Source organism: Mustelus asterias, chromosome 1, assembly GCF_964213995.1.
Source record: "Mustelus asterias chromosome 1, sMusAst1.hap1.1, whole genome shotgun sequence".
NCBI classification, from domain to species: Eukaryota; Metazoa; Chordata; class Chondrichthyes; order Carcharhiniformes; family Triakidae; genus Mustelus; species Mustelus asterias.
Genome location: NC_135801.1, coordinates 46851534 through 46873847, shown reverse-complemented (window position 1 = coordinate 46873847; position 22314 = coordinate 46851534). Strand labels below are relative to the sequence as shown.

General features: G+C 44.7%; 1 protein-coding gene across 2 annotated transcripts in view; it reads left to right on the top strand.

Annotated features, from left to right (window-relative positions):
* The window catches only part of fstl5 (follistatin-like 5), a 780144-nt gene that overhangs the window by 598704 nt on the left and 159126 nt on the right, over positions 1-22314 (top strand). For both annotated transcript variants that reach the window (XM_078209651.1, XM_078209742.1), the window contains one exon: positions 8159-8279. In XM_078209651.1, the coding sequence (XP_078065777.1) occupies positions 8159-8279 (121 nt within the window). The remainder of the gene's footprint in view (positions 1-8158; positions 8280-22314) is intronic.

Genomic DNA, 22314 nt, shown 5'->3' with positions numbered 1-22314 from the left:
GGACAGCTCTCTCTCTGTCAGATCCCCGTTGCTGAAATTGCTCATGTCCAGCGTCAGAGGTCTGCACATGCGCAGTAGCACCCTTGGCAAGTTGGCTGCCGATTTAAGGCAGCAGGTGAAGTCGCATGGGATCAGAGGTGAGCCCATATTTTCAATGACTAACTGCATAAGATTGGGCGTGAAAACTCACCCAAAAAATGGATCAGGAATTCTCCCATTTTCACACCAGTTCACATTTAGAATCAATCTCGTAAAATTCTGCCCCATGTGTCGCAAGAAGGTCGACTATGGCTCCGGATAGTATATCTGCAGTCATGTTTCCCTTGAACATATATCCTCTCATATGTGAATCTCATGAGAAGCAAATGGAATTCCTGAGGGGCATCTGTGCAAGTTCCTCTCATCTAACAATGAGATCAGTGGTTTGCGATCCATTTCAGTGGTGACTTTCAGGCCAATAATGTAGTCACAGAACTTCTCTCCAGCTCAAGTAACTGTGACACCTTTTTCAAGAACAGTATCACAGATCCCTATCTGACAGTCCTCTAAATGCATAATATAATGGTCCGTGACATCCATCCGATTGCTCCTGAAGTAAAACTGCCCCGAAGCCTATGGATAAGACATCTGTGATATAATCCCTGTGTTGGCCAGGGATGGGTTACAATGAGCCAGGCTAATGGGTAAGAGCAGCATGGCTTTGATGTGCCCAAATGTTTTTTTTCCGAATGCACATCCCAGAACCACACCCAGCCTTTTTGAGAAAGTATTCTGTAACCTCCACCAGATTGGGTAGAAATTTGCCAACAGATTCACCATGCTCAAAAATCTTTGGAGTTCTGGAATAGATTATGGAGTTGGAGACTTGATAAATTTTGTTTTCTGTGTGTCCACTATGGTGCCGCTACTGCTGACAATGTGTCCTAAGAACCGAATAGAACAAAGAAAATTACAACACAGGAACAGGCACTTTGGCCCTCCTAGCCTGCACCAGCCATGCTGCCCGATTGAACTAAAACCCCATACCCTTCCGGGGACCATATCCCTCTATTCCCATCCTATTCATGTCTTTGTCCAGACGCCCCTTAAAACTCATTATTGTATTTGCTTCCACCACCTCCCCTGGCAGCGAGTTCCAGGCACCCACCACCCTCTGTGTAAAACACTTGCCTTGTACATCTCCTTTAAACCTTGCCCCTCGTACCTTAAACCTATGCCCTCTAGTAATTGACTCTTCCACCCTGGGACAAAGCTTTTGACTATCCACTCTGTCCATGTCCCTCATAATCTTGTAGACTTCTATCAGGTCGCCCCTCAACCTCCATCTTCCAATGAGAACAAACCAAGTTTCTCCAACCTCCTCTCATAGCTAATGCCAGGCAACGTCCTAGTAAATCTTTTCTGTACCCTCTCCACATCCTTCTGGTAGTGTGGCGACCAGAATTGAAGTGCGGCCTAACTAAGGTTCTATAAAGCTGCAACATGACTTGCCAATTTTTAAACTCAGTGCTCCGGCCGATGAAGGCAAGCATGCCATATGCCTTCTTGACTACCTTCTCCACCTGTGTTGCCACTTGCAGTGACCTGTGTATCTGTACATCCAGATCCTTCTGCCTATCAATACTAAGGGTTCTGCCATTTACTGTATATTTCCTATTTGTATGAGACCTTCCAAAATGCATTACCTCACGTTTGTCCGGATTAAACTCCATCTGCCATCTCACCGCCCAAGTCTCCAACTGATCTGTATCCTCTGATGGTCCTCATCGCTGTCTGCAATTCCACTAACCTTTGTGTCGCCTGCAAACTTACTAATCAAACCAGTTACATTTTCCTCCAAATCATTTTATATATATATATATATATATATATATATTACAAACAGCAAAGGTCCCAGCATTGATCCCTGAGGAACGCCACTTGTCGCAGCTTTATATTCAGAAATGCACCCTTCCACTGCTACCCTCTGACCGAGCCAGTTCTGTGTCCATCTTGCCAAGCTCACCTCTGATCCCATGCGACTTCATCTTCTGTACCAATCTGCCATGAGAGACCTTGTCAAAGGCCTTACTCAAGTCCATGTAGACAACATCCACTGCCGTCCCCTCATCAATCATCTTCGTCACTTCCTCGAAAAATCGATCAAGTTAGTGAGACACGACCTCCCCTTCACAAAACCATGTTGCCTCTCGCTAATACATCCATTTATTTCCAAGTGTGAGTAAATCCTGCCTCAAAGAATCCTCTCCAATAATTTCCCTACCACTGACGTAAGGCTCACCGGTCTGTAATTTTTGGATTATCCTTGTTACCCTTCTTAAAGGAACAACATTAGCTATTCTCCAGTCCTCTGGGACCTCACCTGCATGAAGTCTCACAACACCAGGTTAAAGTCCAACAGGTTTATTTGGTAGCAAAATCCACTAGCTTTCGGAGCGCTGCCCCTTCGTCAGGTGAGTGGGAGTTCTATTCACAAACAGGGCATATAAAGACACAAACTCAATTTACAAAATAATGATTGGAATGCGAGTCTTTACAGCGAATCAAGTCTTAAAGGCATAGACAATGTGAGTGGAGAGACCGTTAAGCACAGGTTAAAGAGATGTGTATTGTCTCCAGACAGGATAGTTAGTGAGATTTTGCAACCCCAGGCAAGTCATTATGGGGTTTACAGATAGTGTGACATGAACCCAAGATCCCGGTTGAGGCCGTCCTCGTGTGTGGAACTTGGCTATCAGTCTCTGCTCAGCAACTCTGCGCTGTCATGTGTCGTGAAGGCCACCTTGGAGAACGCTTACCCGAAGATCAGAGGCCGAATGCCCCATGACTGCTGAAGTGTTCCCCAACAGGAAGAGAAGTGGGCCTGGTGATTGTCAAGCGGTGTTCATTCATCCGTTGTCGCAGCGTCTGCATGGTCTCCCCAATGTACCATGCCTCGGAACATCCTTTCCTGCAGCATCCCAGGTAGACAACGTTGGCCAAGTTGCAAGAGTATGTACCGTGTACCTGGTGGATGGTGTTCTCACGTGAGATGATGGCATCCGTGTCGATGATCCGGCACGTCTTGCAGAGGTTGCTGTGGCAGGGTTGTGTGGTGTCATGGTCACTGTTCTCCTGAAGGCTGGGTAGTTTGCTGCGGACAATGGTCTGTTTGAGGTTGTGCGGTTGTTTGAAGGCAAGAAGTGGGGATGGCCTTGGCGAGATGTTCGTCTTCATCAATGACATGTTGAAGGCTCCAGAGAAGATGTCGTAGCTTCTCCGCTCCGCGGAAGTACTGGACGACAAAGGGTACTCTGTCCGCCGTGTCCCGTGTTTGTCTTCTGAGGAGGTCGGTGCGGTTTTTCACTGTGGCGCGTCAGAACATTGATCGACAATTCCGACACGTTTGCCCTGTTTGTGAATAGAACTCCCACTCACCTGACGAAGGTGCAGCGCTCCGAAAGCTAGTGGATTTTGCTACCAAATAAACCTGTTGAACTTTAACCTGGTGTAGTGAGACTTCTTACTGTGTTTACCCCAGTCCAACGCCGGCATCTCCACATCATTACCTCCCCTGTAGCCAGTGAGGATACGAAGGTTTCTCTCAAGGCCCCAACAATTTCCTCCCTTGTCTCTCTCAATATTCTGGAGTATATCCCATCAGGCCCTGGGGACTTGTCTACCTTAATGTTTCTCAAGACTTCCAATACCTCCTCCTTTTTTATCTCAACATGACTCAAACTATCTACACACCCTTCCCCAGACTCAGCATCCACGAAGTCCTTTTCTTTGGTGAATACTGACGCAAAGTAGTCATTTAATACCTCGCCCATTTCTTCTGGCTCCATGCATAGATTCCTCCCCTTTCCTTGAGTGGGCCAGCCCGCTCTCTGGCTACCCTCTTGCTCTTTACCTATGTATAAAAAGCCTTGGGATTTTCCTTAATCCTGCTGGCTAAAAGGAGTCACTTTTTGTGACTCCTTTTAGCCCTCCGTACTCCTTGCTTAAGTTTCTTTCTACTTCCCTTGTATTCCACACTTGCTTTGTGTGTTCCCAGCCTCCTAGCCTTGACAAATGCTTCCTTTTTCTATTTGACTGTGCTCACAATATCTCTCGTTATCCAAGGCTCCTGAAATTTGCCGTACTTATCCTTCATCTTTACAGGAATGTGCCAATCCTTAATTCCTTTCAGCTTACACTTGAAAGCCTCCCATATGCCAGATGTTGATTTGCCCTCAAACATCAGCCCCCAATCTACATTCTTCAGTTCCTACCTAATATTGTTGTAATTAGCCTTCCCCCAATTTAGCACCTTCACTTGAATTGTGGTTGCTATTTCCTGAACTGAAAGGTGGACCAGGCTCATTCCCCAATACCAGGTCCAGTACGGCCCCTTCCCTAGTTGGACTATCTACATACTGTTTCAAGAAGCCCTCCTGGATGTTCCTTAGCAACTCTGCCCCACTCATGCCCCGAGCACCAAGCGAGTCCCAGTCAATATAGCGGAAGTTAAAATCTCCCACCACAACAATCCTGTTACTTTTACACCTTGCCAAAATCTGCCTACATATCTGTTCCTCTATCTCCCACTAGTCTTTGGGCAGCCTGTAGTAAACCCCCAACATTGTGACTACACCCTTCCTATTCCTGAGCTCTACCCCTATTGCCTTGCTGTATGAGCCCTCGGAGGTGTCCTCCCGCAGAACAGCTGTGATATTCTCCTTAACTAGCTGTGCAACTCCACCACCCCTTTTACATCCCCCTCTATCCCGCCTGAAACATCTGTATCCTGGAACATTAAGCTGCCAATCCTGACCTTCCCTCGACCAAGTCTCTGTAATCGCAACAACATCATAGTTCCAAGTATTAATCCAAGCTCTAAGTTCATCTGCCTTACCTGTAACACTTCTCACATTGAAACAAATGCACTTCAGTCCACCAGACCCTCTTTGATTAGCAATCATGCCCTGACTGCTCTTTCTGAGTCTTACTGGCCCTACTCTCTGGTTCCTCTTCAGTTAATTCACCTTTGTTTTGATTCCCACCTCCCTGCCAAATTAGTTTAAATCCTCCCGCGTGACACTAGCAAACCTCCTGACCAGAATATTTATGCCCTTCCAGTGCAGATGCAACCCATCCTTCTTGTATAGGTCCCACCTGCCCCAGAAGAGATCCCAATGGTCCAGATATCTGAAACCCTCCCTCCTACACTAGCTGTTTAGTCACGTGTTGAGCTGTACTATCTTCCTATTTCTAGCCTCACTGGCACATGGCACAGGGAGTAATCCTGAGATTACAACCCTTGAGGTCCTGCTTTTTAACTTTCTACCTAACTCCCTAAACTGCAGCTGCAGGACCTCATCACTCTTCCTACGTATGTCGTTAGTACCGATATGTATCACGACCACTGATTGTTCACCCTCTCCCTTCAGAATGCTCTCCGCCTGTTCAGAGACATCCTGAGCCCTGGCACCAGGGAGGCAACATACCATCCTGGAGTCTTCTTATACGTCCACAGAAACGCCTATCTGCACCCCTAATTATAGAGTCCCCTATAACTATTGCTCTAGTGCTCTTTGTCCCTCCCTGCTTAACAACAGAGCCAGCCGTGGTGCCACTGCTCTGGCTGCTGCTGTTATCTCCTGATGGGCCATTTCCCCCCAACAGTATCCATAATGGTATACTTGTTAGAGAGGGACGACCACCGGGGATTCCTGCACTGACTGCCTACCCCTTCTAGCGATCACCCATCTATCTGCCTGCACCTTGGGTGAGACCACGCTGCATCCTGTCCCCAGAAATGGTTGCTGATGTTCAGTCAATTGAATTTTTAAGACAAAGGCTAATAGAGTTTGAAACAGAGAAGGGAGGAGCAGGAGGAGGCCATTTGGCCCTTCGAGCCTGCTCCGCCATTCATTAAGATCATGGCTGATCATCCAACTCAATAGCCTGATCCTGCTTTTTCCTCATAATGTTTGATCCCATTTGCCCCAAGTGCTGCCTCTTGAATGCGTTCAATGTTTTGGCATCAACTACTTCCTGTGGTAATGATTTCCACAGGCTCACCATTCTTTGGGTGAAGAAATGTCTCCTCACCTCTGTCCTAAATGGTCTACCCTGAATCCTCAGATTGTGACCCCTGGTTCTGGACTCCCCCACCATCGGGAACATCCTCCCTGCATCTATCCTGTCTAGACCTGTTCGAATTTTATAAGTCTCTATGAGATGCCCCCTCAAAGTCTGAACTCCAGCGAAAACAATCCTAACCTGGTCAATCTTTCCTCATGCATCAGTCCTGTCATCCCCGGAATCAGCCTGGTAAACCTTCGCTGCACTCCCTCGAGAACAAGAACATCCTTCCTCAGAAAACTGCACACAATACTCTAGGTGTGGCCTCACCAAGGCCCTGTATAGTTGGAACAACACATCCCTGCTCCTGTACTTGAAACCTTTCGCAATGAAGGCCAACATGCCATTTGCCTTCTTTACTGCCTGCTGCACCTGCATGCTTACCTTCAGTGACTGGTGCACAAGGACACCCAGGTCCCGCTGCACACTCCCCTCTCCCAATTTACAGCCATTCAGGTAGTAATCTGCTTTATTGTTTTTGCTTCCAAAGTGAATAATTTATCCAAATTATACTGCATCTGCCATTGATTATTATTAGTTAAGGATTTCAAGGGTGTAGCTGTGTAGCCCTTTGAGGAGAGGCGTTTCTAGAGGGCCACGTGATCGGCGAGGACCCTATGGATCGTCCCAGTGGGAAGCTGAGCCAGTCGGCAGGAGAGTGTATACCACGGGTTGAGGAGGGACTCACAGTTGGGGCCACAAAGTCAAGTGGAGCAGTCGCACTGTAATTTAGTCTGAACTTGTGTATGCGTATTCTTTATTTGGCAATAAAAAGCCTTTGTTGATTCAAGCCACATCTTCTAAATAAAGTTGTGGTACAGATCAGCCATGGTGTAGTAGGATGGCTCGTGGGCTGAATTTCTATGTGCCAAAAATTGCAAATAATAATCAGTTGCTTTATTTGTATATCTCTGAAATGGAGAAAAAAAGATTTTCTTGTTATTAAATTCTTCTTATTAAAAAAACAGATGGTTACTTTTTTCTTTTTTTTCATCTGTATTTTGTTGATTGAATTTGTATATTTCTTCTGACAACCCTTGGATCTAGAAATCGTTTTGATGAAATATATAACATAATATTAAAACAAAATATGTTTACCATACGTGTAAAGATTTGCTCTCAACTTTACAGCCCCTTTTATCTCCTGCTTCCCTGCCAGTGATATATATTCGTCATACAGACCATTAAACATTCACTGCTCCTACTTGTCTTTTAAAATTGAAATGAAAATGATCACTATTTTCATAGCCACCAGCGTTTCTGACAGCGATAAATATACAGCATCATTGAGCCTTTTTCAAAACTTTAAATTTTGCCATTACCTTATTTATTGGAATAGAACAGAACAGAATCCCTTCGGTGTCGAAAAAGTCCATTAGGCCCATCAAACCAGCACCAACAACAATCCCACCCAGGCCATATCCCCGTAACCCCACGTATTTATCCTACTAAACTCCTTGACACTCAGGGGCAATTGAGCATAGCTTAATTATTATGAAAATATTGTCCCTACAGTGCAGAAAGAGGCCATTTGGCCCATCGAGCCTGCACCGACCCTCCGAAAGAGCATCCTACCTAGACCCTCCCCTGTGCCCTATCCCTGTAACCCCATGCATTTATCATGGGAAATCAACCTAATTTACCCATCTTTTGACAGTAAGGGACAATTTAGCATGGCCAATCCACCTAAGCTGCACAATTTCTGACACAGAGAAAACCGGAGCATCCAGAGGAAACCCACACACTGGGAGCATGAGCAAACTTCATACAGACAGTCACCCAAGGCCGGAATTGAACCTGTGTCCCTGGCACTGTGAGGTAGCAGTGCTAACCATTTTGCCACTGTGCTACCCTTAATAATAAATTGCTTATCTGTGTTTTGCGTGCTCAATAAAATCTCTTGATATTTTTCAATTAATGTCAATTTATATCAGGAATTTTTACAGACTTTTATTTGGTTGTACAAATACATGTAATTTAATAAAGTACAAACATGTGATGTTCATTTTAATTAAACGATTTCCACTAAAATGTTGATTTTACTCAACAGGATTTTGGAGATGATGGTTCACTGTATATAACCAAGGTTACAACAACTCACATGGGAAACTATAGTTGTCATGCAGATGGCTATGAAAAGCTCTACCAGACTCATATCCTGCAAGTGAATGGTAAAAATAATCTATCAGTATAAATACTAATAATTATTCACATCCCGTGGTTTAACTCAGCACTTTAGTGCTCCTTTCTTCCCAACACTGTTTTTGTTTGCCTTTTTAACCTTGTTCCATGCAGTAGTTTAATCAAGAATAGTGTGGCCTGAGAATGCAACTGCTGACAGAAGCTAAGGAACAAGGCTGGGGACATCTTTAACTGTAGAGTATTGAAAATATCATCATTGCTATATGTCACACAATTTTACTTTGGTGAAATGTGATTGGTCTGAAATGGGGTGCAATTTTCAACCACTCAACATCCAATTCCCAGAAAAGAAAAGCGATTTAAATTCGCCAGGAGCTCTTTGGGGTCCAATACCAAAACATTGAATGTAGTCAAGAGGCGGTTAGATATAGCACTTGGGGTGAATGGGATCAAAAGTTATGGGGGAAAAGGCTTCGGCTATTGAGTTGGACAATCAGCCATGATTGTAATGAATGGTGGAGCAGGCTCAAAGGGCCAAATGGCCTCCTCCTGCTCCTATCTTCTATGTTTCTATGTCCTTTTAGTGCTTATCACTTGCCTAATGCAATTTTTGGGTAGATTTGGAAATGAGTGAACAGTCCGGATGCTTTTTTTGTGGCAGGAAGTTGCTTAAGTATGCAAACCTACACTGGTTGTCGTGTCGGACCCCTCTTACAATTTTTAATCCATAATTCCGTTCATTTGTATCAGGCACTGAGCAGAGTAGCCAGTCGTCACTTAAGAGATCACTAGAAGACATACATATATTTGTTAGTTATTATATTTGTGGAGTCCACAAAAGGTTTCTGATCAAAATGGGGCCCCCACCTGGATCACCCACAGAACTGAGGCAGGTGCCAGCAAGCTCAATATGGAATCTTCCTAATATTCCTACCGCCAACAACTGGCATCAGCAGATGATTTGTTTTGACATCACAGCTCACTGGTTCAGATGAGTGGAGGCTTTAGAAAGGTTGCCAGCTACTCTGTTGAGTTCATGTCTATCAAGGCCAGAAGCCAAAGATCACCTTTACGGTTTAAGATCTGAATCATTGAAGTTATGGTGTTCTTTTGAATGTGATTGGCTGAAGCTCTGGGACATAGAGTTCTTAAAATGTATACAGGAAAACTTCTTGGATCAATATGTAGAGGATCCAACAAGGGAAGGAGCTGTGCTGGACCTAATTCTGGGGAATGAAGTCAGACAGGTGGTTGGTGGGGGAGCATTTTGATGATAGAGATCACAACATGGTTCAATTAAAATTTGTTATGGACAAAAATTAACAAATTGCAGAAAAAGGTTTTGGATTTGGGGAGAGTAGATCTTAACAAAATTAGGCAGGATCTGGCCAATGTAGACTGGAACGAAATCTACAGAAGAGCAGCGTGGGCGGGGGGGAGAAGGTATTCAAAGATGAAATGGGGAGGGTGCAGGCCCAATATATTCCCTCTAGGGTAATAAGAAGGTGTAACAAACCCAGAGAACCATGGATGACCAGAGACATCCAGGATACAGAAGGATATAAATAGGCTGGAAATTTGGGCAAAGAAATGGCAAATGGAGTTCAATCCAGATGAATGCGAAGTGATGCATTTTGGTAGAACTAACGTAGGGGGGAGCTATACGATAAATGGCAGAACCATAAAGGGTGTAGATACGCAGAAGGACCTGGGTGTGCAAGTCCACAGATCCTTGAAGGTGACGTCACAGGTGGAGAAGGTGGTGAAGAAGGCATATGGCATGCTTGCCTTTATAGGATGGGGCATAGAGTATAAAAGTTGGGGTCTGATGTTGCAGTTGTATAGAACGTTGGTTCGTCCGCATTTGGAATACTGCACCCAGTTCTGGTCGCCACACTACCAGAAGGACATGGAAGCTTTAGAGAGAGTGCAGAGGAGGTTTACCAGGATGTTGCCTGGTATGGAAGGGCTTAGTTATGAGGAGAGATTGGGTAAACTGGGGTTGTTCTCACTGGAAAGACGGAGGATGAGGGGTGACCTAATTGAGGTGTATAAAATTATGAAAGGCATAGATAGGGTAAACGGTGGGAAGCTTTTTCCCAGGTCGGTGGTGACGTTCACGAGGGGTCATAGGTTCAAGGTGAAGGGGGGGGAGGTTTAACACGGATATCAGAAGAACGTATTTCACACATAGAGTGGTGGGGGCCTGGAATGCGCTGCCGGGCAAGGTGGTGGAGGCGGACACACTGGGAACGTTTAAGACTTATCTAGATAGCCACATGAACGGAGTGGGAATGGAGGGATACAAAAGAATGGTCTAGTTTGGACCAGGGAGCGGCATGGGCTTGGAGGTCCGAAGGGCCTGTTCCTGTGCTGTATCGTCCTTTGTTCTTTGATACAACCAGAAGGAAAAGAGAGGCTTTTAACAAGTATAAGGGGGGTAAGTCTGCGGAGGCATTAGTGGAGTACAGAAAATACAATATGGACCATAAGAAATCAATCCAGAGAGCAAAGAGGGGATATGAGAAAGCTCTGGCTGGTAAAAGTAAGGAAAATCCTAAGATATTCTATAAGCATATCAATGGGAATAGGATAACCAGGGAAAGAGTAGGTCCTATTAGGGACCAGGGGAAGATCTGTGGGTGGAGGCAGAGGACATCAGTAGGGTGTTAAATAAATATTTTGCATCTGTCTTCACCCATGAGAATGAGGAGGGAGTTATGGAACTGGGGGGAAGAGACTGTGAGGCTCTAGATAAAATTATCATAGGGAGTGACAAGGTATTGGAGGTATTGGCAGACTTAAAAGTGGACAAATCTCCAGGTCCGGATGATTTGTGTCCCGGGGAGGCAAGGGAGAAAATTGCAGGGGCTCTGACCCAAATTTGTAATTCCTCCCTGGCCACTGGGGAACTGCCAAGGATTGGAGAATAGCTAATGTGGTCCCACTATTTAAGAAAAGTTGTAGCGACAAGCCAGGGAACTACAGACCAGTGAGTCTCACGTCTGTGGTTGGGAAACTACTGGAGAAGATTCTGAAGGAGAGAATCTATCTCCATTTGGAGAGGCAAGGTTTGATCAGCGATAGTCAGCATGGTTTTGTCAGTGGGAGGTCATGCCTAACAAATTTGATTGAATTTTTTGAGCAAGTAACAAAGTGTGTGGATGAGGGTAGTGCGGTTGATGTAGTTTACGTGGATTTCAGCAAAGCATTTGACAAAGTCCTACATGCGCGACTTATTAAGAAGCCACATGGGACACAGGGTGATCTGATAAGGTGGATCCATAATTGGCTTAGTGGTAGGAGACAGAGGGTGGTGACAGATGGCTGCTTTCGTGACTGGAGGCTAGTGACCAGTGGCATACCTTAGGGATCCGTGCTGGTCCCTTATTGTTCATCCTTTATATAACTGACATGGATGATTGTAGGGGGTAGTATCGGTAGGTTTGCTGATGACATAAAGATTGGCCGGGTGGTTGAGTGATATTGAAGAGATGGTCAAAAGGGTGGATAAGTGGCAGATAAAAGGTCTGACACTGGGAAGTTCCAAAGAGCAAAGGGATCTTGGCGTGTTTGTCCATATATCTCTGAAGGCAGAAAGGCAGGTTAATAGGGTGGTGAAAACAGCATATGGCATACTCGTCTTTATCAATCAGGGTATAGATTATAAAAGCAGAGAGGTCATGATGGAGTTGAATAGAACCTTGGTGAGACCACAGCTGGAGAACTGTGTGCAGTTCTGGTCGTCACATTTAGGAAGGACGTGAACTCACTGGAGGGGTGCAGAGGAGATTTACCAGGATTCTGCCTGGGATGGAGTAAGTTATGAAGAGAGGTGGTTAGGGGGGATTTGAGGAAAAACATTTTTACTCAGAGGGAGGTGATGGTCTGGAATGAACTGCCTGGGAGGATGGTGGAGGTGGGATGCCTCACATCCTTTAAAAAGTACCTAGATGAGAACTTAGCATGCCATAACATTCAAGGCTATGGGCCAAGTGCTGGCAAGTGGCATTAGTTGGGCAGGTTAGGGCACTTCATGCATCGGTGCAGATTCGTTGGGCCAAATGGTCTCTTCTGCACTGTGGTATTCTGTGATCATGATGTGGAGATGCCGGCGTTGTACTGGGGTAAACGCAGTAAGAGTTTTAACAACACCAGGTTAAAGTCCAACAGGTTGATTTGGTAGCAAATGCCATTAGCTTTCGGAGCGCTGCTCCTTCGTCAGATGGAGTGGAAATCTGCTCTCCAAAAGCTAATGGCATTTGCTATCAAATAAACCTGTTGGACTTTAACCTGGTGTTGTTAAAACTCTTACTGTATTCTGTGATGACAGGTAGAGATACATATATTCTTCGACACAAATAATCTTTTCTTAATTTACTGAATCAAAAGACCTATTGTTGTGTATTGATGATTGCCTTTTATACATATCACAGTTGAATGTGGCCCAATATCGTGCTTTGTTAATATTTCTGAAATAATAGAATCATAGGGCGTGATGTTACCTGCCATTCACGCCACGCTTCTGCTGCAGCAAAGTCAGAGAATTTGGCGGCGGGATGGAAAAATCCTGTCGGCGTCAACAGTGGTAAGATTGCGGCCATAGAATCCCTACAGTGCAAGAGGAGGCCATTTGGCCCATTGAGCCTGCATCAACAACAATCCCCCCCCCCAGGCCCTATCCCCGTAACTTCACGTATTTACCCTGCTAATCTCCCGATGCCAAGAGTCAATTTAGCATGGCCAATCAACCTAACCTGCACATCTTTCGACTGTGGGAGGAAAACAGAGTACCCGGAGGAAACACATGCAGGCATGGGGTGAATGTGCAAACTCGACACAAACAGACCTGTGGCCAGAATTAAACCCGGTTCCCTGGAGCTGTGAGGCAGCAATGCTAACCAATGTGCCATTATACTGCTCAAATGAATGAAGGTGCCATTTCCATAATCCTTTCATTAAAATGGCATGTGAATAATTTAATGAATGGAATCTTCAAGCAAAAACCTTTGTTTGCAGACTGCATTGACACTGAAATCTAGTTGTATTAAAAATAATAGAACATAGAACAGTACAGCACAGAACAGGCCCTTCGGCCCACGCTGTTGTGCCGAGCTTTGTCTGAAACCCAGATCAAGCTATTTCCTCCCTATCATCCCGAAGTACTCCATGTGCCTATCCAATAGCTTCTTAAATGTTCCTAAAGTTTCCTAAAGTTTCTGACTCCACTATCACTGCAGGCAGTCCATTCCACACCCCAACCACTCTCTGCGTAAAGAACCTACCTCTGATATCCTTCCTATATCTCCCACCACGAACCCTATAGTTATGCCCCCTTGTAATAGCTCCATCCACCCGAGGAAATAGTCTTTGAACGTTCACCCTATCTATCCCCTTCATAATCTTGTACACCTCTATTAGATCTCCCCTCATTCTCCGTCTTTCCAAGGAGAACAACCCCAGTCTACCCAATCTCTCCTCATAGCTAAGACCCTCCATACCAGGCAACATCCTGGTAAACCTTCTCTGCACTCTCTCCAATGCCTCCACGTCCTTCTGGTAGTGCGGCGACCAGAACTGGACGCAGTACTCCAAATGTGGCCCAACCAGCGTTCTACACAGCTGCATTATCAGACTCCAGCTTTTATGCTCTTTCCCCCGTCCTATAAAGGCAAGCATACCATATGCCTTCTTCACCACCTTCTCCACCTGTGTTGCCACCTTCAAGGATTTGTGCACTTGCACACCTAGGTCCCTCTGTGTTTCTATACTCCTGATGACTCTGCCATTTATTGTATAACTCCTCCCTACATTATTTCTTCCAAAATGCATCACTTCGCATTTATCCGGATTAAATTCCATCTGCCACCTCTCCGCCCAATTTTCCAGCCTATCTATATCCTGCTGTATTGTCCGACAATGCTCTTCGCTATCCGCAATTCCAGCCATCTTCATGTCATCCGCAAACTTGCTGATTACACCAGTTACACCTTCTTCCAAATCATTTATATATATCACAAATAGCAGAGGTCCCAGTACAGAGCCCTGCGGAACACCACTGGTCACAGACCTCCAGCCGGAAAAAGACCCTTCGACCACTACCCTCTGTCTCCTATGGCCAAGCCAGTTCTCCACCCATCTAGCCACTTCTCCTTGTATCCCAGTTCTGGTCGCCGCACTACCAGAAGGACGTGGAGGCTTTAGAGAGAGTACAGAGAAGGTTTACCAGGATGTTGCCTGGTATGGAGGGTCTTAGCTATGAGGAGAGATTGGGTAAACTGGGCTTGTTCTCCCTGGAAAGACGGAGAATGAGGTGAGACCTAAGAGAGGTGTACAAAATTATGAAGGGTATAGATAGGGTGAACAGTGGGAAGCTTTTTCCCAGGTCGGAGGTGACGATCACGAGGGGTCACGGGCTCAAGGTGAGAGGGGCGAGGTATAACTCAGATATCAGAGGGACGTTTTTTACACAGAGGGTGGTGGGGGCCTGGAATGCGCTGCCAAGTAGGGCGATGGAGGCAGACACGCTGACATCGTTTAAGACTTACCTGGATAGTCACATGAGCAGTCTGGGAATGGAGGGATACAAACGAATGGTCTAGTTGGACCAATGAGCGGCACAGGCTTGGGCCGAAGGGCCTATTTCCTGTGCTACTGTTCTTTGTTTTTGTTCATGCTGATAAACCTCTTTGCACCCTCTCCAACGCGTCCACATCCTCCCCCTAATGTGGCAATCAGAATTGAACGCAATACTCCGTTCAGTGCAGCCTAACCTATAAAGCTGCAACATGGCATCCTGACTCTTGTGTTCAATGCCCCGACCATTAAAGGCAAGTATGCCATGCGTCTTCTTTACCAACCTATCTACTTGTGTGGCCACTTTCAGGGAGCTATTAACTTGAACCCAAGATCCCTCTTTGCAAGAAGGGTCCTGCCATTAACTGTATACTTACCCTTAACATTTGCTCTCCCACTTGTCCGGATTAAACTTCATCTCCATTTCTCTACCCATATCTGCAACTGATCTACATCCTGCTGAATCCTTTGACAACCTTCTACACTATCCATAGCTCCCATCTATTTTTGAGTCATCTGCAAACTTACTAACCCATCCATCTACTTCTTCATTTAAGTCATTTATATATATCACAAACACCAAAGGTCCCACTACAGATCCCCACAGAATACCACTAGTCTCAGACCCCCAGCCAAAAAACACCCTTCCACCCTGAAGCCAATTTTGAACCCAAGCAGCCAGGTCACCGTGGATCCCATGCATCTTAATCTTCTGGATGAGCCTACCATGAAAGACCTTGTCAAAAACCTTACTAAAATCCACGTAAACAACATCCACTGCTCTACCCTCATCGATCACCTTCCTCACTTCCTCGAAAAAAATCAATCAAGTTTGTAACACATGACCTTCCCCATACAAAGCCATGCTGACTTTTCCCTAATTAGGCTATGCTTTTCCAAATGTGTGTGAATCATATCCCGAAGAATACTCTCGATTGCCTTCCCAACCACCAATGTGAGATTCACTGTTCTATAATTTCCTGGATTATCCGTTTTTCATTTATTGATCAGAGGAACAACATTAGCTACTTGCCAGTTCTCTGGGACCTCTCCAGTGGCTAGTGAGCATACAAAGGTCTTTGTCAGGGCCCCAGCAATCTACCCTCGTGCCTCTCTCAATAACCTGGGGTAAATCCCATTGGGCCCTGGAAACTTATCCACCTTAATGCTCTTCAAGTGATCCAACACCTCTTCCTTCTTGCTCTCAAAATGCCCTAGCATATCAGCATGCCCCACACTAAACTCACTATCCTCCATGTCCTTCTCCTTGGGTGTGCAAGTCCACAGACCCTTGAAGGTGACGGCACAGGTGGAGAAGGTAGTGAAGAAGGCATATGGCATGCTTGCCTTTATAGGACGGGACATAGAGTATAAAAGTTGGGGTCTGATGTTGCGGTTGTATAGAACGTTGGTTCGGCTGCATTTGGAATACTGCGCCCAGTTCTGGTCGCCACACTACCAGAAGGACGTGGAGGCTTTAGAGAGAGTACAGAGGAGGTTTACCTGGATATTGCCTGGTATGGAAGGGCTTAGTTATGAGGAGAGATTGGGTAAACTGGGGTTGTTCTCACTGGAAAGACGGAGGATGAAGGGTGACCTAATCGAGGTGTATAAAATTATGAAAGGCATAGATGGGGTGAACGGTGGGAAGCTTTTTCCCAGGTCGGTGGTGACGTTCACGAGGGGTCATAGGTTCAAGGTGAGGGGGGGGGGAGGTTTAACACGGATATCAGAAGGATATATTTTACACAGAGGGTGGTGGGGGCCTGGAATGCGCTGCCGGGCAAGGTGGTGGAGGCGGACACACTGGGAACGTTTAAGACTTATCTAGATAGCCACATGAACGGAGTGGGAATGGAGGGATTCAAAAGAATGGTCTAGTTTGGACCAGGGAGCGGCGCGGGCTTGGAGGGCCGAAGGGCCTGTTCCTGTGCTGTATTGTTCTTTGTATTCTTTGTCTTTGCAACACAGATGCAAAGTACTCATCGGAATTCGCCCACATCCTCTGCCTCCAAGCACAATTTCCCTCCTTTATCCTTGAGTGGTCCTGCCCTGTTCCTAGTTATCCTCTTGTTTTTAATATATGTGTAAAATATCTTGGGATTCTCTTTAACCCTACTTGCCAAGGTCATTTCATGGTTCCTCCTTGCTCTCCTAAGTCCCTGCTTGAGTTCTTTTCTGCTCTCTTTATATCCCTCACGGGCCCTGTCCTAATTTAGCTTCTTAAGCCTTACATATGCTTCTTTTTCCCTTTTCACTAAAAGCACAACCTCCCTCATTAGCCAAAGGTGAGTTATCTTACCATCTTTGTCCTTCCTCCTTATTGGAACATGCTGACCCTGTACTCTGATCAGTCCGTCTATACAAAAACTTCCACATGTCAAACATGGACTTGCCCGATATCAGTTGCTCTCAGCTAACTTTCCCTTGCTCCTGTCTAATACTGTCATAATTTTACCTCCCACAATTTAGTACCTTCCTACAAGGTCCTGACTTATCCTTATTCATAGCTATTTTAAAACTTAAGGAGTCGTGATCATTGTTTTCAAAATACTCCCCCACTGAAAGGTCAGTCACCTGGCCAGGCTCATTTGCAAATACAAGGTCCAGTATGGCCCCTCTTCTAGTTGGACTATCCACATACTGTTTCAAGAAACCCCCTTGAAATGCACCTAACAAATTCTGCTCTGTCTAAGCCTCTTGCTTTAAACAAGTTCTAGCCAATATTGGGGAAGTTAGAGTCACCTACCTGTTGTTGTATCTTTCCATAATCTGTCTACATATTTGTTACCATAGAAAACCTACAGTGCAGAAAGAGGCCATTTGGCCCATCAAGTCTGCACCGACCACAATCCCACCCAGGCCCTACCCCATATCCCGACATATTTACCCACTAATCTCTCTAACCTATGCATCTCAGGACACTAAGGGGCAATTTTAGCATGGCCAATCAACCTAACCCGCACATCTTTGGACTGTGGGAGGAAACCGGAGCTCCCGGAGGAAACCCACGCAGACACGAGGAGAATGTGCAAACTCCACACAGACAGTGACCCAAGCCAGGAATCGAACCCGGGTCCCTGGAGCTGTGAAGCAGCAGTGCTAACCACTGTGCTACCGTGCCGCCCGACTTGTTCCTCAATGTTCTGGTTGCTGCTGGGGGGCCTATTGTATAATCCCATGAGACTGACTGCACCCTTCCTATTTTTGAGCTGTACCCATATTACCTCAGTGGATAAGCCCTCCAGTATGTCCTCTCTGGATGCAGATGTGACATCCTCCCTGATTGGTAATGCAACTTCTCCACCTCTTTTACCTTCCTCTCTATCATGTCTAAAACATCAAAACCCTGGAATGTTGAGCAGCCAGTCCTGTCCCCCTCTCAACCAAGTCTCTGTATGTCCACAATGTTGGAGGTAAAAAAACCTCTGACACTATTAGTGGATCAAAATGCAGGTTTATTTTCACAATTGTGGGAGAAGTGAGGTTCCTAACAGTGGACCCCCAGCCTTCTCATCGAACACAAGTAAGAACAGAGTTTATATATGTCCAGGGCCCCGCCCTCATTACATTGCAATTCTCTAAGATGTCTGTCGTTGTTCATGGTGAGATTCTTGTTGTATTAGCAGTATCTTCCTCTGCGTAGTTTGTTCGATCTCCAAGGCCACGATTGTTCGTCATTTATATCCTTGAAACAACATCACAGGTTTTGCACAAACAAGTTAACTAATATACATACAGGTTTGTATAATACTTTATATCAGGATAAGATGAACAACGTATGATGAATATATATATATATATATATGAATCTATGGTTATACAAAGACAGAAGGCGTACATGTCAACTCCATCGTGTTAAACAAAGGTACATGAAAATGGAGACTGTTTAGCTTATTTCGAGCTGGGTTATTCGCATTTCTTAATAACAAGAATAGCTGCTCCTCTTATCTGGCACAGACATGAAAAACACCGAACTCTGACAAAAACATGAACTCTGCAGTGTTCTCAACAAAATCACAGAGTTCGGGTCTTAATGCTTAAGTGTGACAAAGTTCATTAACCCATTCCCAACTTCACACAACATCATAGTCCCCTGTACTGATTCAGGCTCTAAGCTCATCTGCATTGAAATAAACACACTTCAGCCCATCAGTCCCACTGTGTTTATTAACCTGTTCCTGCCTGTCCTTCCTTTCAGACTCATTGGTCCTAACATCTATCTTCCCCGAATCCCTCCACTTGCTGACCTGCTGCTTTGGTTCCCAGCCCCTTGCCACTCTAATTTAAACTCTCCCGAGTAGCACTAGTGAATTCAGGAGATAATTTAGTTGCCATAGAAGTTGCCGAGCCTTTGGCCTGCTCTTGTAGCTACAGTATTTATATGGTAGGTCCAATTAATTTTCTGGTCAATGGTAACCTCCTGGATGTTGTTGAATATCAATATTCTATCATTGAATATTTATTTTCCAATCATAAAGTTCTAAATAACATTGGCAAAATAATTAACAAAGGTTCTGAGCTACAAAGCAACAAAATATGACTGTTAAGCAGAAGTCAATGTAAGTGTTTTTGGCATAGTTAGCCAATAGACAAAAGGAATGCACGTTAATGAGAAGAGTGCAATCATCATTATATGGAATGGTATTATAATTTATATTTGTGGAAATTATCAAAAAAACTTCCAACCAAATTGTAGTTTGAGTTATGGATGAAGAGTCACTGTTTGGTCTATTATTACACTGGATCTCTGGTGCGAAAAAAATTAGGCAATGATCTCCACAACATGTCATCAAAATGATTGCATTGCATGAACTAAACATCAGGCCTGAGACAATGATCCAGTTTTGCAAGTCCCCTTTTATATCAATTTATATCAATTTTAATCATTGCATTTCTTGAGTATTGCTGAAAAAGTGACATGCTGTTGAAGCTTTTCATCTTGCACTCATCAGAATAGGCACAAAAATGTTTTGATGACTGTGTCAAGATGACTGCTTGGTTGAGTTCCAAATACCACTGGTCTGTTGACAAAGCTGTTCAGGGGAATGACTGACGAGTTTTACAGGGTTGTAATGACATATTCCAATTTGAATATGGTTTGCTTGTTTTCACAAATTAATGCTCACTTAAAGGATTAACTATTTTTTCAATGGAGATTTATTTTTTTGCAGTGTCAATGGCAATATGTTTGAATGTTTTATTTAATCATCAGTATTTTTTTAACTATATGTAAAAGAGTTCCCATTTCTTGCATTGCTTTGAAGGACTGTACATATAGTGGATACTGGGTGAATGGCTATGGAGGTGACATGAGGAATCTAAGGAGGTATAGAGTTTGCACGTGGCAGCATGGGGATCCAAGGAGCATGATGTTTGTGGCAGGTTTATGAGCAATGTAGCTTAGGGGGCCTTTAAAAGACATTGTGAGCTGGACTCCTATTTCCAAGAACAGAGGAGGACCTTCTACCCAGCCCACCTCTAGGCCTTCATCCCTCCCACACTTCATCACAGCTTGCAAAATACACTATGAACTCGAACCCTGTGAAAATGTGAAATTCCCAGACAAAATCTGGAGTGGGTAAGTTGTTGGAAGATATTTTGAGAGACAGGATCTACAGGCATTTAGAAACACAAGGACTGATTAGGGACAGTCAGCATGGCTTTGTGAGTGGAAAATCATGTCTCACAAATTTGATTGAGTTTTTTGAAGGGGTAACCAAGAAGGTAGATGAGGGCAGTGCAGTTGATGTTGTCTCACATGGACTTTAGCAAGGCCTTTGACAAGGTATCAGATGGTAGGTTGTTGCATAAGGTTAAATCTCACAGGATCCAGGGTGACGTAGCTAAATGGATACAAAATTGGCTTGATGACAGAAGACAAAGATGGTTGTCGAGTGTTGTTTTTCAAACTGGAGGCTTGTGACCAGTGGTGTGCCTCAGGGATCGGTGCTGGGTTCACTGTTATTTGTCATTTATATTGATGATTTGGATGAGAATTTAGTACGCAGTAAGTTTGCAGATGACATCAAGATTGGTGGCATAGTGGACAGTGAAGAAGGTTATCTAGGATTGCAACGGGATCTTGGATCAATTGGGCCTGTGGGCTGACGAATGGCAGATTGAGTTTAATTTAGATAAATGCGTGGTGATGCATTTTGGTCGATCGAGCCAGGGCACAACTTACTCAGCTAATGGTAGGACGTTGGGGAGAGTTAAAGAACAAAGAGATCTAGGGGTATAGGTTCATAGCTCCTTGAAAGTGGAGTCACAAGTGGACAGAGTGGTGAAGAAGGCATTCGGCATGCTTGGTTTCATTGGTCAGAACATTGAATACAGGAGTTGGGATGCCTTGTTGAAGTTGTACAAGACATTGGTAAGGCCACACTTGGAATACTATGTACAGTTCTGGTCACCCTATTATAGAAAGGATTATTAAACTGGAAAGAATGCAGACAAGATTTACTAGGATGCTACCGGGACATGATGGTTTGAGTTATAAGGAGAGGCTGGATAGACTGGGACTTTTTTCTCTGGAGCGTAGAAGGCTTAGGAGTGATCTTATAGAAGTCTATAAAGTCAATATCTTTTCCCAAAGGTAGGGGAAACTAGAGGGCATTGGTTTAAGGTGAGAGGGGACAGATACAAAAGGGTCCAGAGGGGCAATTTTTTCACACACAGGGTGGTGAGTGTCTGGAACAAACTGCCAGAGGTCGTAATAGAGGTGGCTAAAATTTTGCCTTTTAAAAAGCGTTTAGACAGTTACATGGGTAGGATGGGTATAAAGGGATATAGACCAAACGTGGGCAATTGGCACTAACTTAGGAGTTTTTAAAAAACCGAAGGGCCTGTTTCCGTGCTGTAAACCTCTATGACTCTATAACTCTAATCACACATGGGTCATGTGTGCATTTTGGAAGGCATGTCAAGTTTTCCCTAATTTACATCAGGACCTGGGCCCTAGGTTCAAAGTCTCCTCAAACTCAGTACAATCAGCTAGCCAAATCCAGCAGACTGGAACTTAGAATATCTTGACTGCAAGTCAAGTTATGAATTTTAACAAAAATGTTGTCAATTTAATGGGAAGAAAATATCTTTGAACCAAATCTTCCAGCCTCCAGACTGAAACGTGCATCAAGACCCTGTGGAAGGGTCCATGTATGGACCTATGTGGGATTTCCTTGAGAAGTTTTAACTTCTAATGGACAATTCCTCTTTTCCCTGGGACCTGCCATGAATGTTTCTGGCTCTGAGCAGAGACCTGGGACAGATCCCATGTCCTTCTCTGGGTAGTTACTCAGGAAATCTTTTTCAAATTAGAACCTAATCTAACTCCTGGGTAACTCCAGAACTGCCTCTCCCCAATCACTCGTGCTGACCCCTGACTACTTCCCCTGCTTCCGAGGTTACCCCTCCCTACAATCCGACTATCCGTCCTGACCACCTGACTCCCATTTGACTCCCCTGACTAGCACCTGACTACCCTCC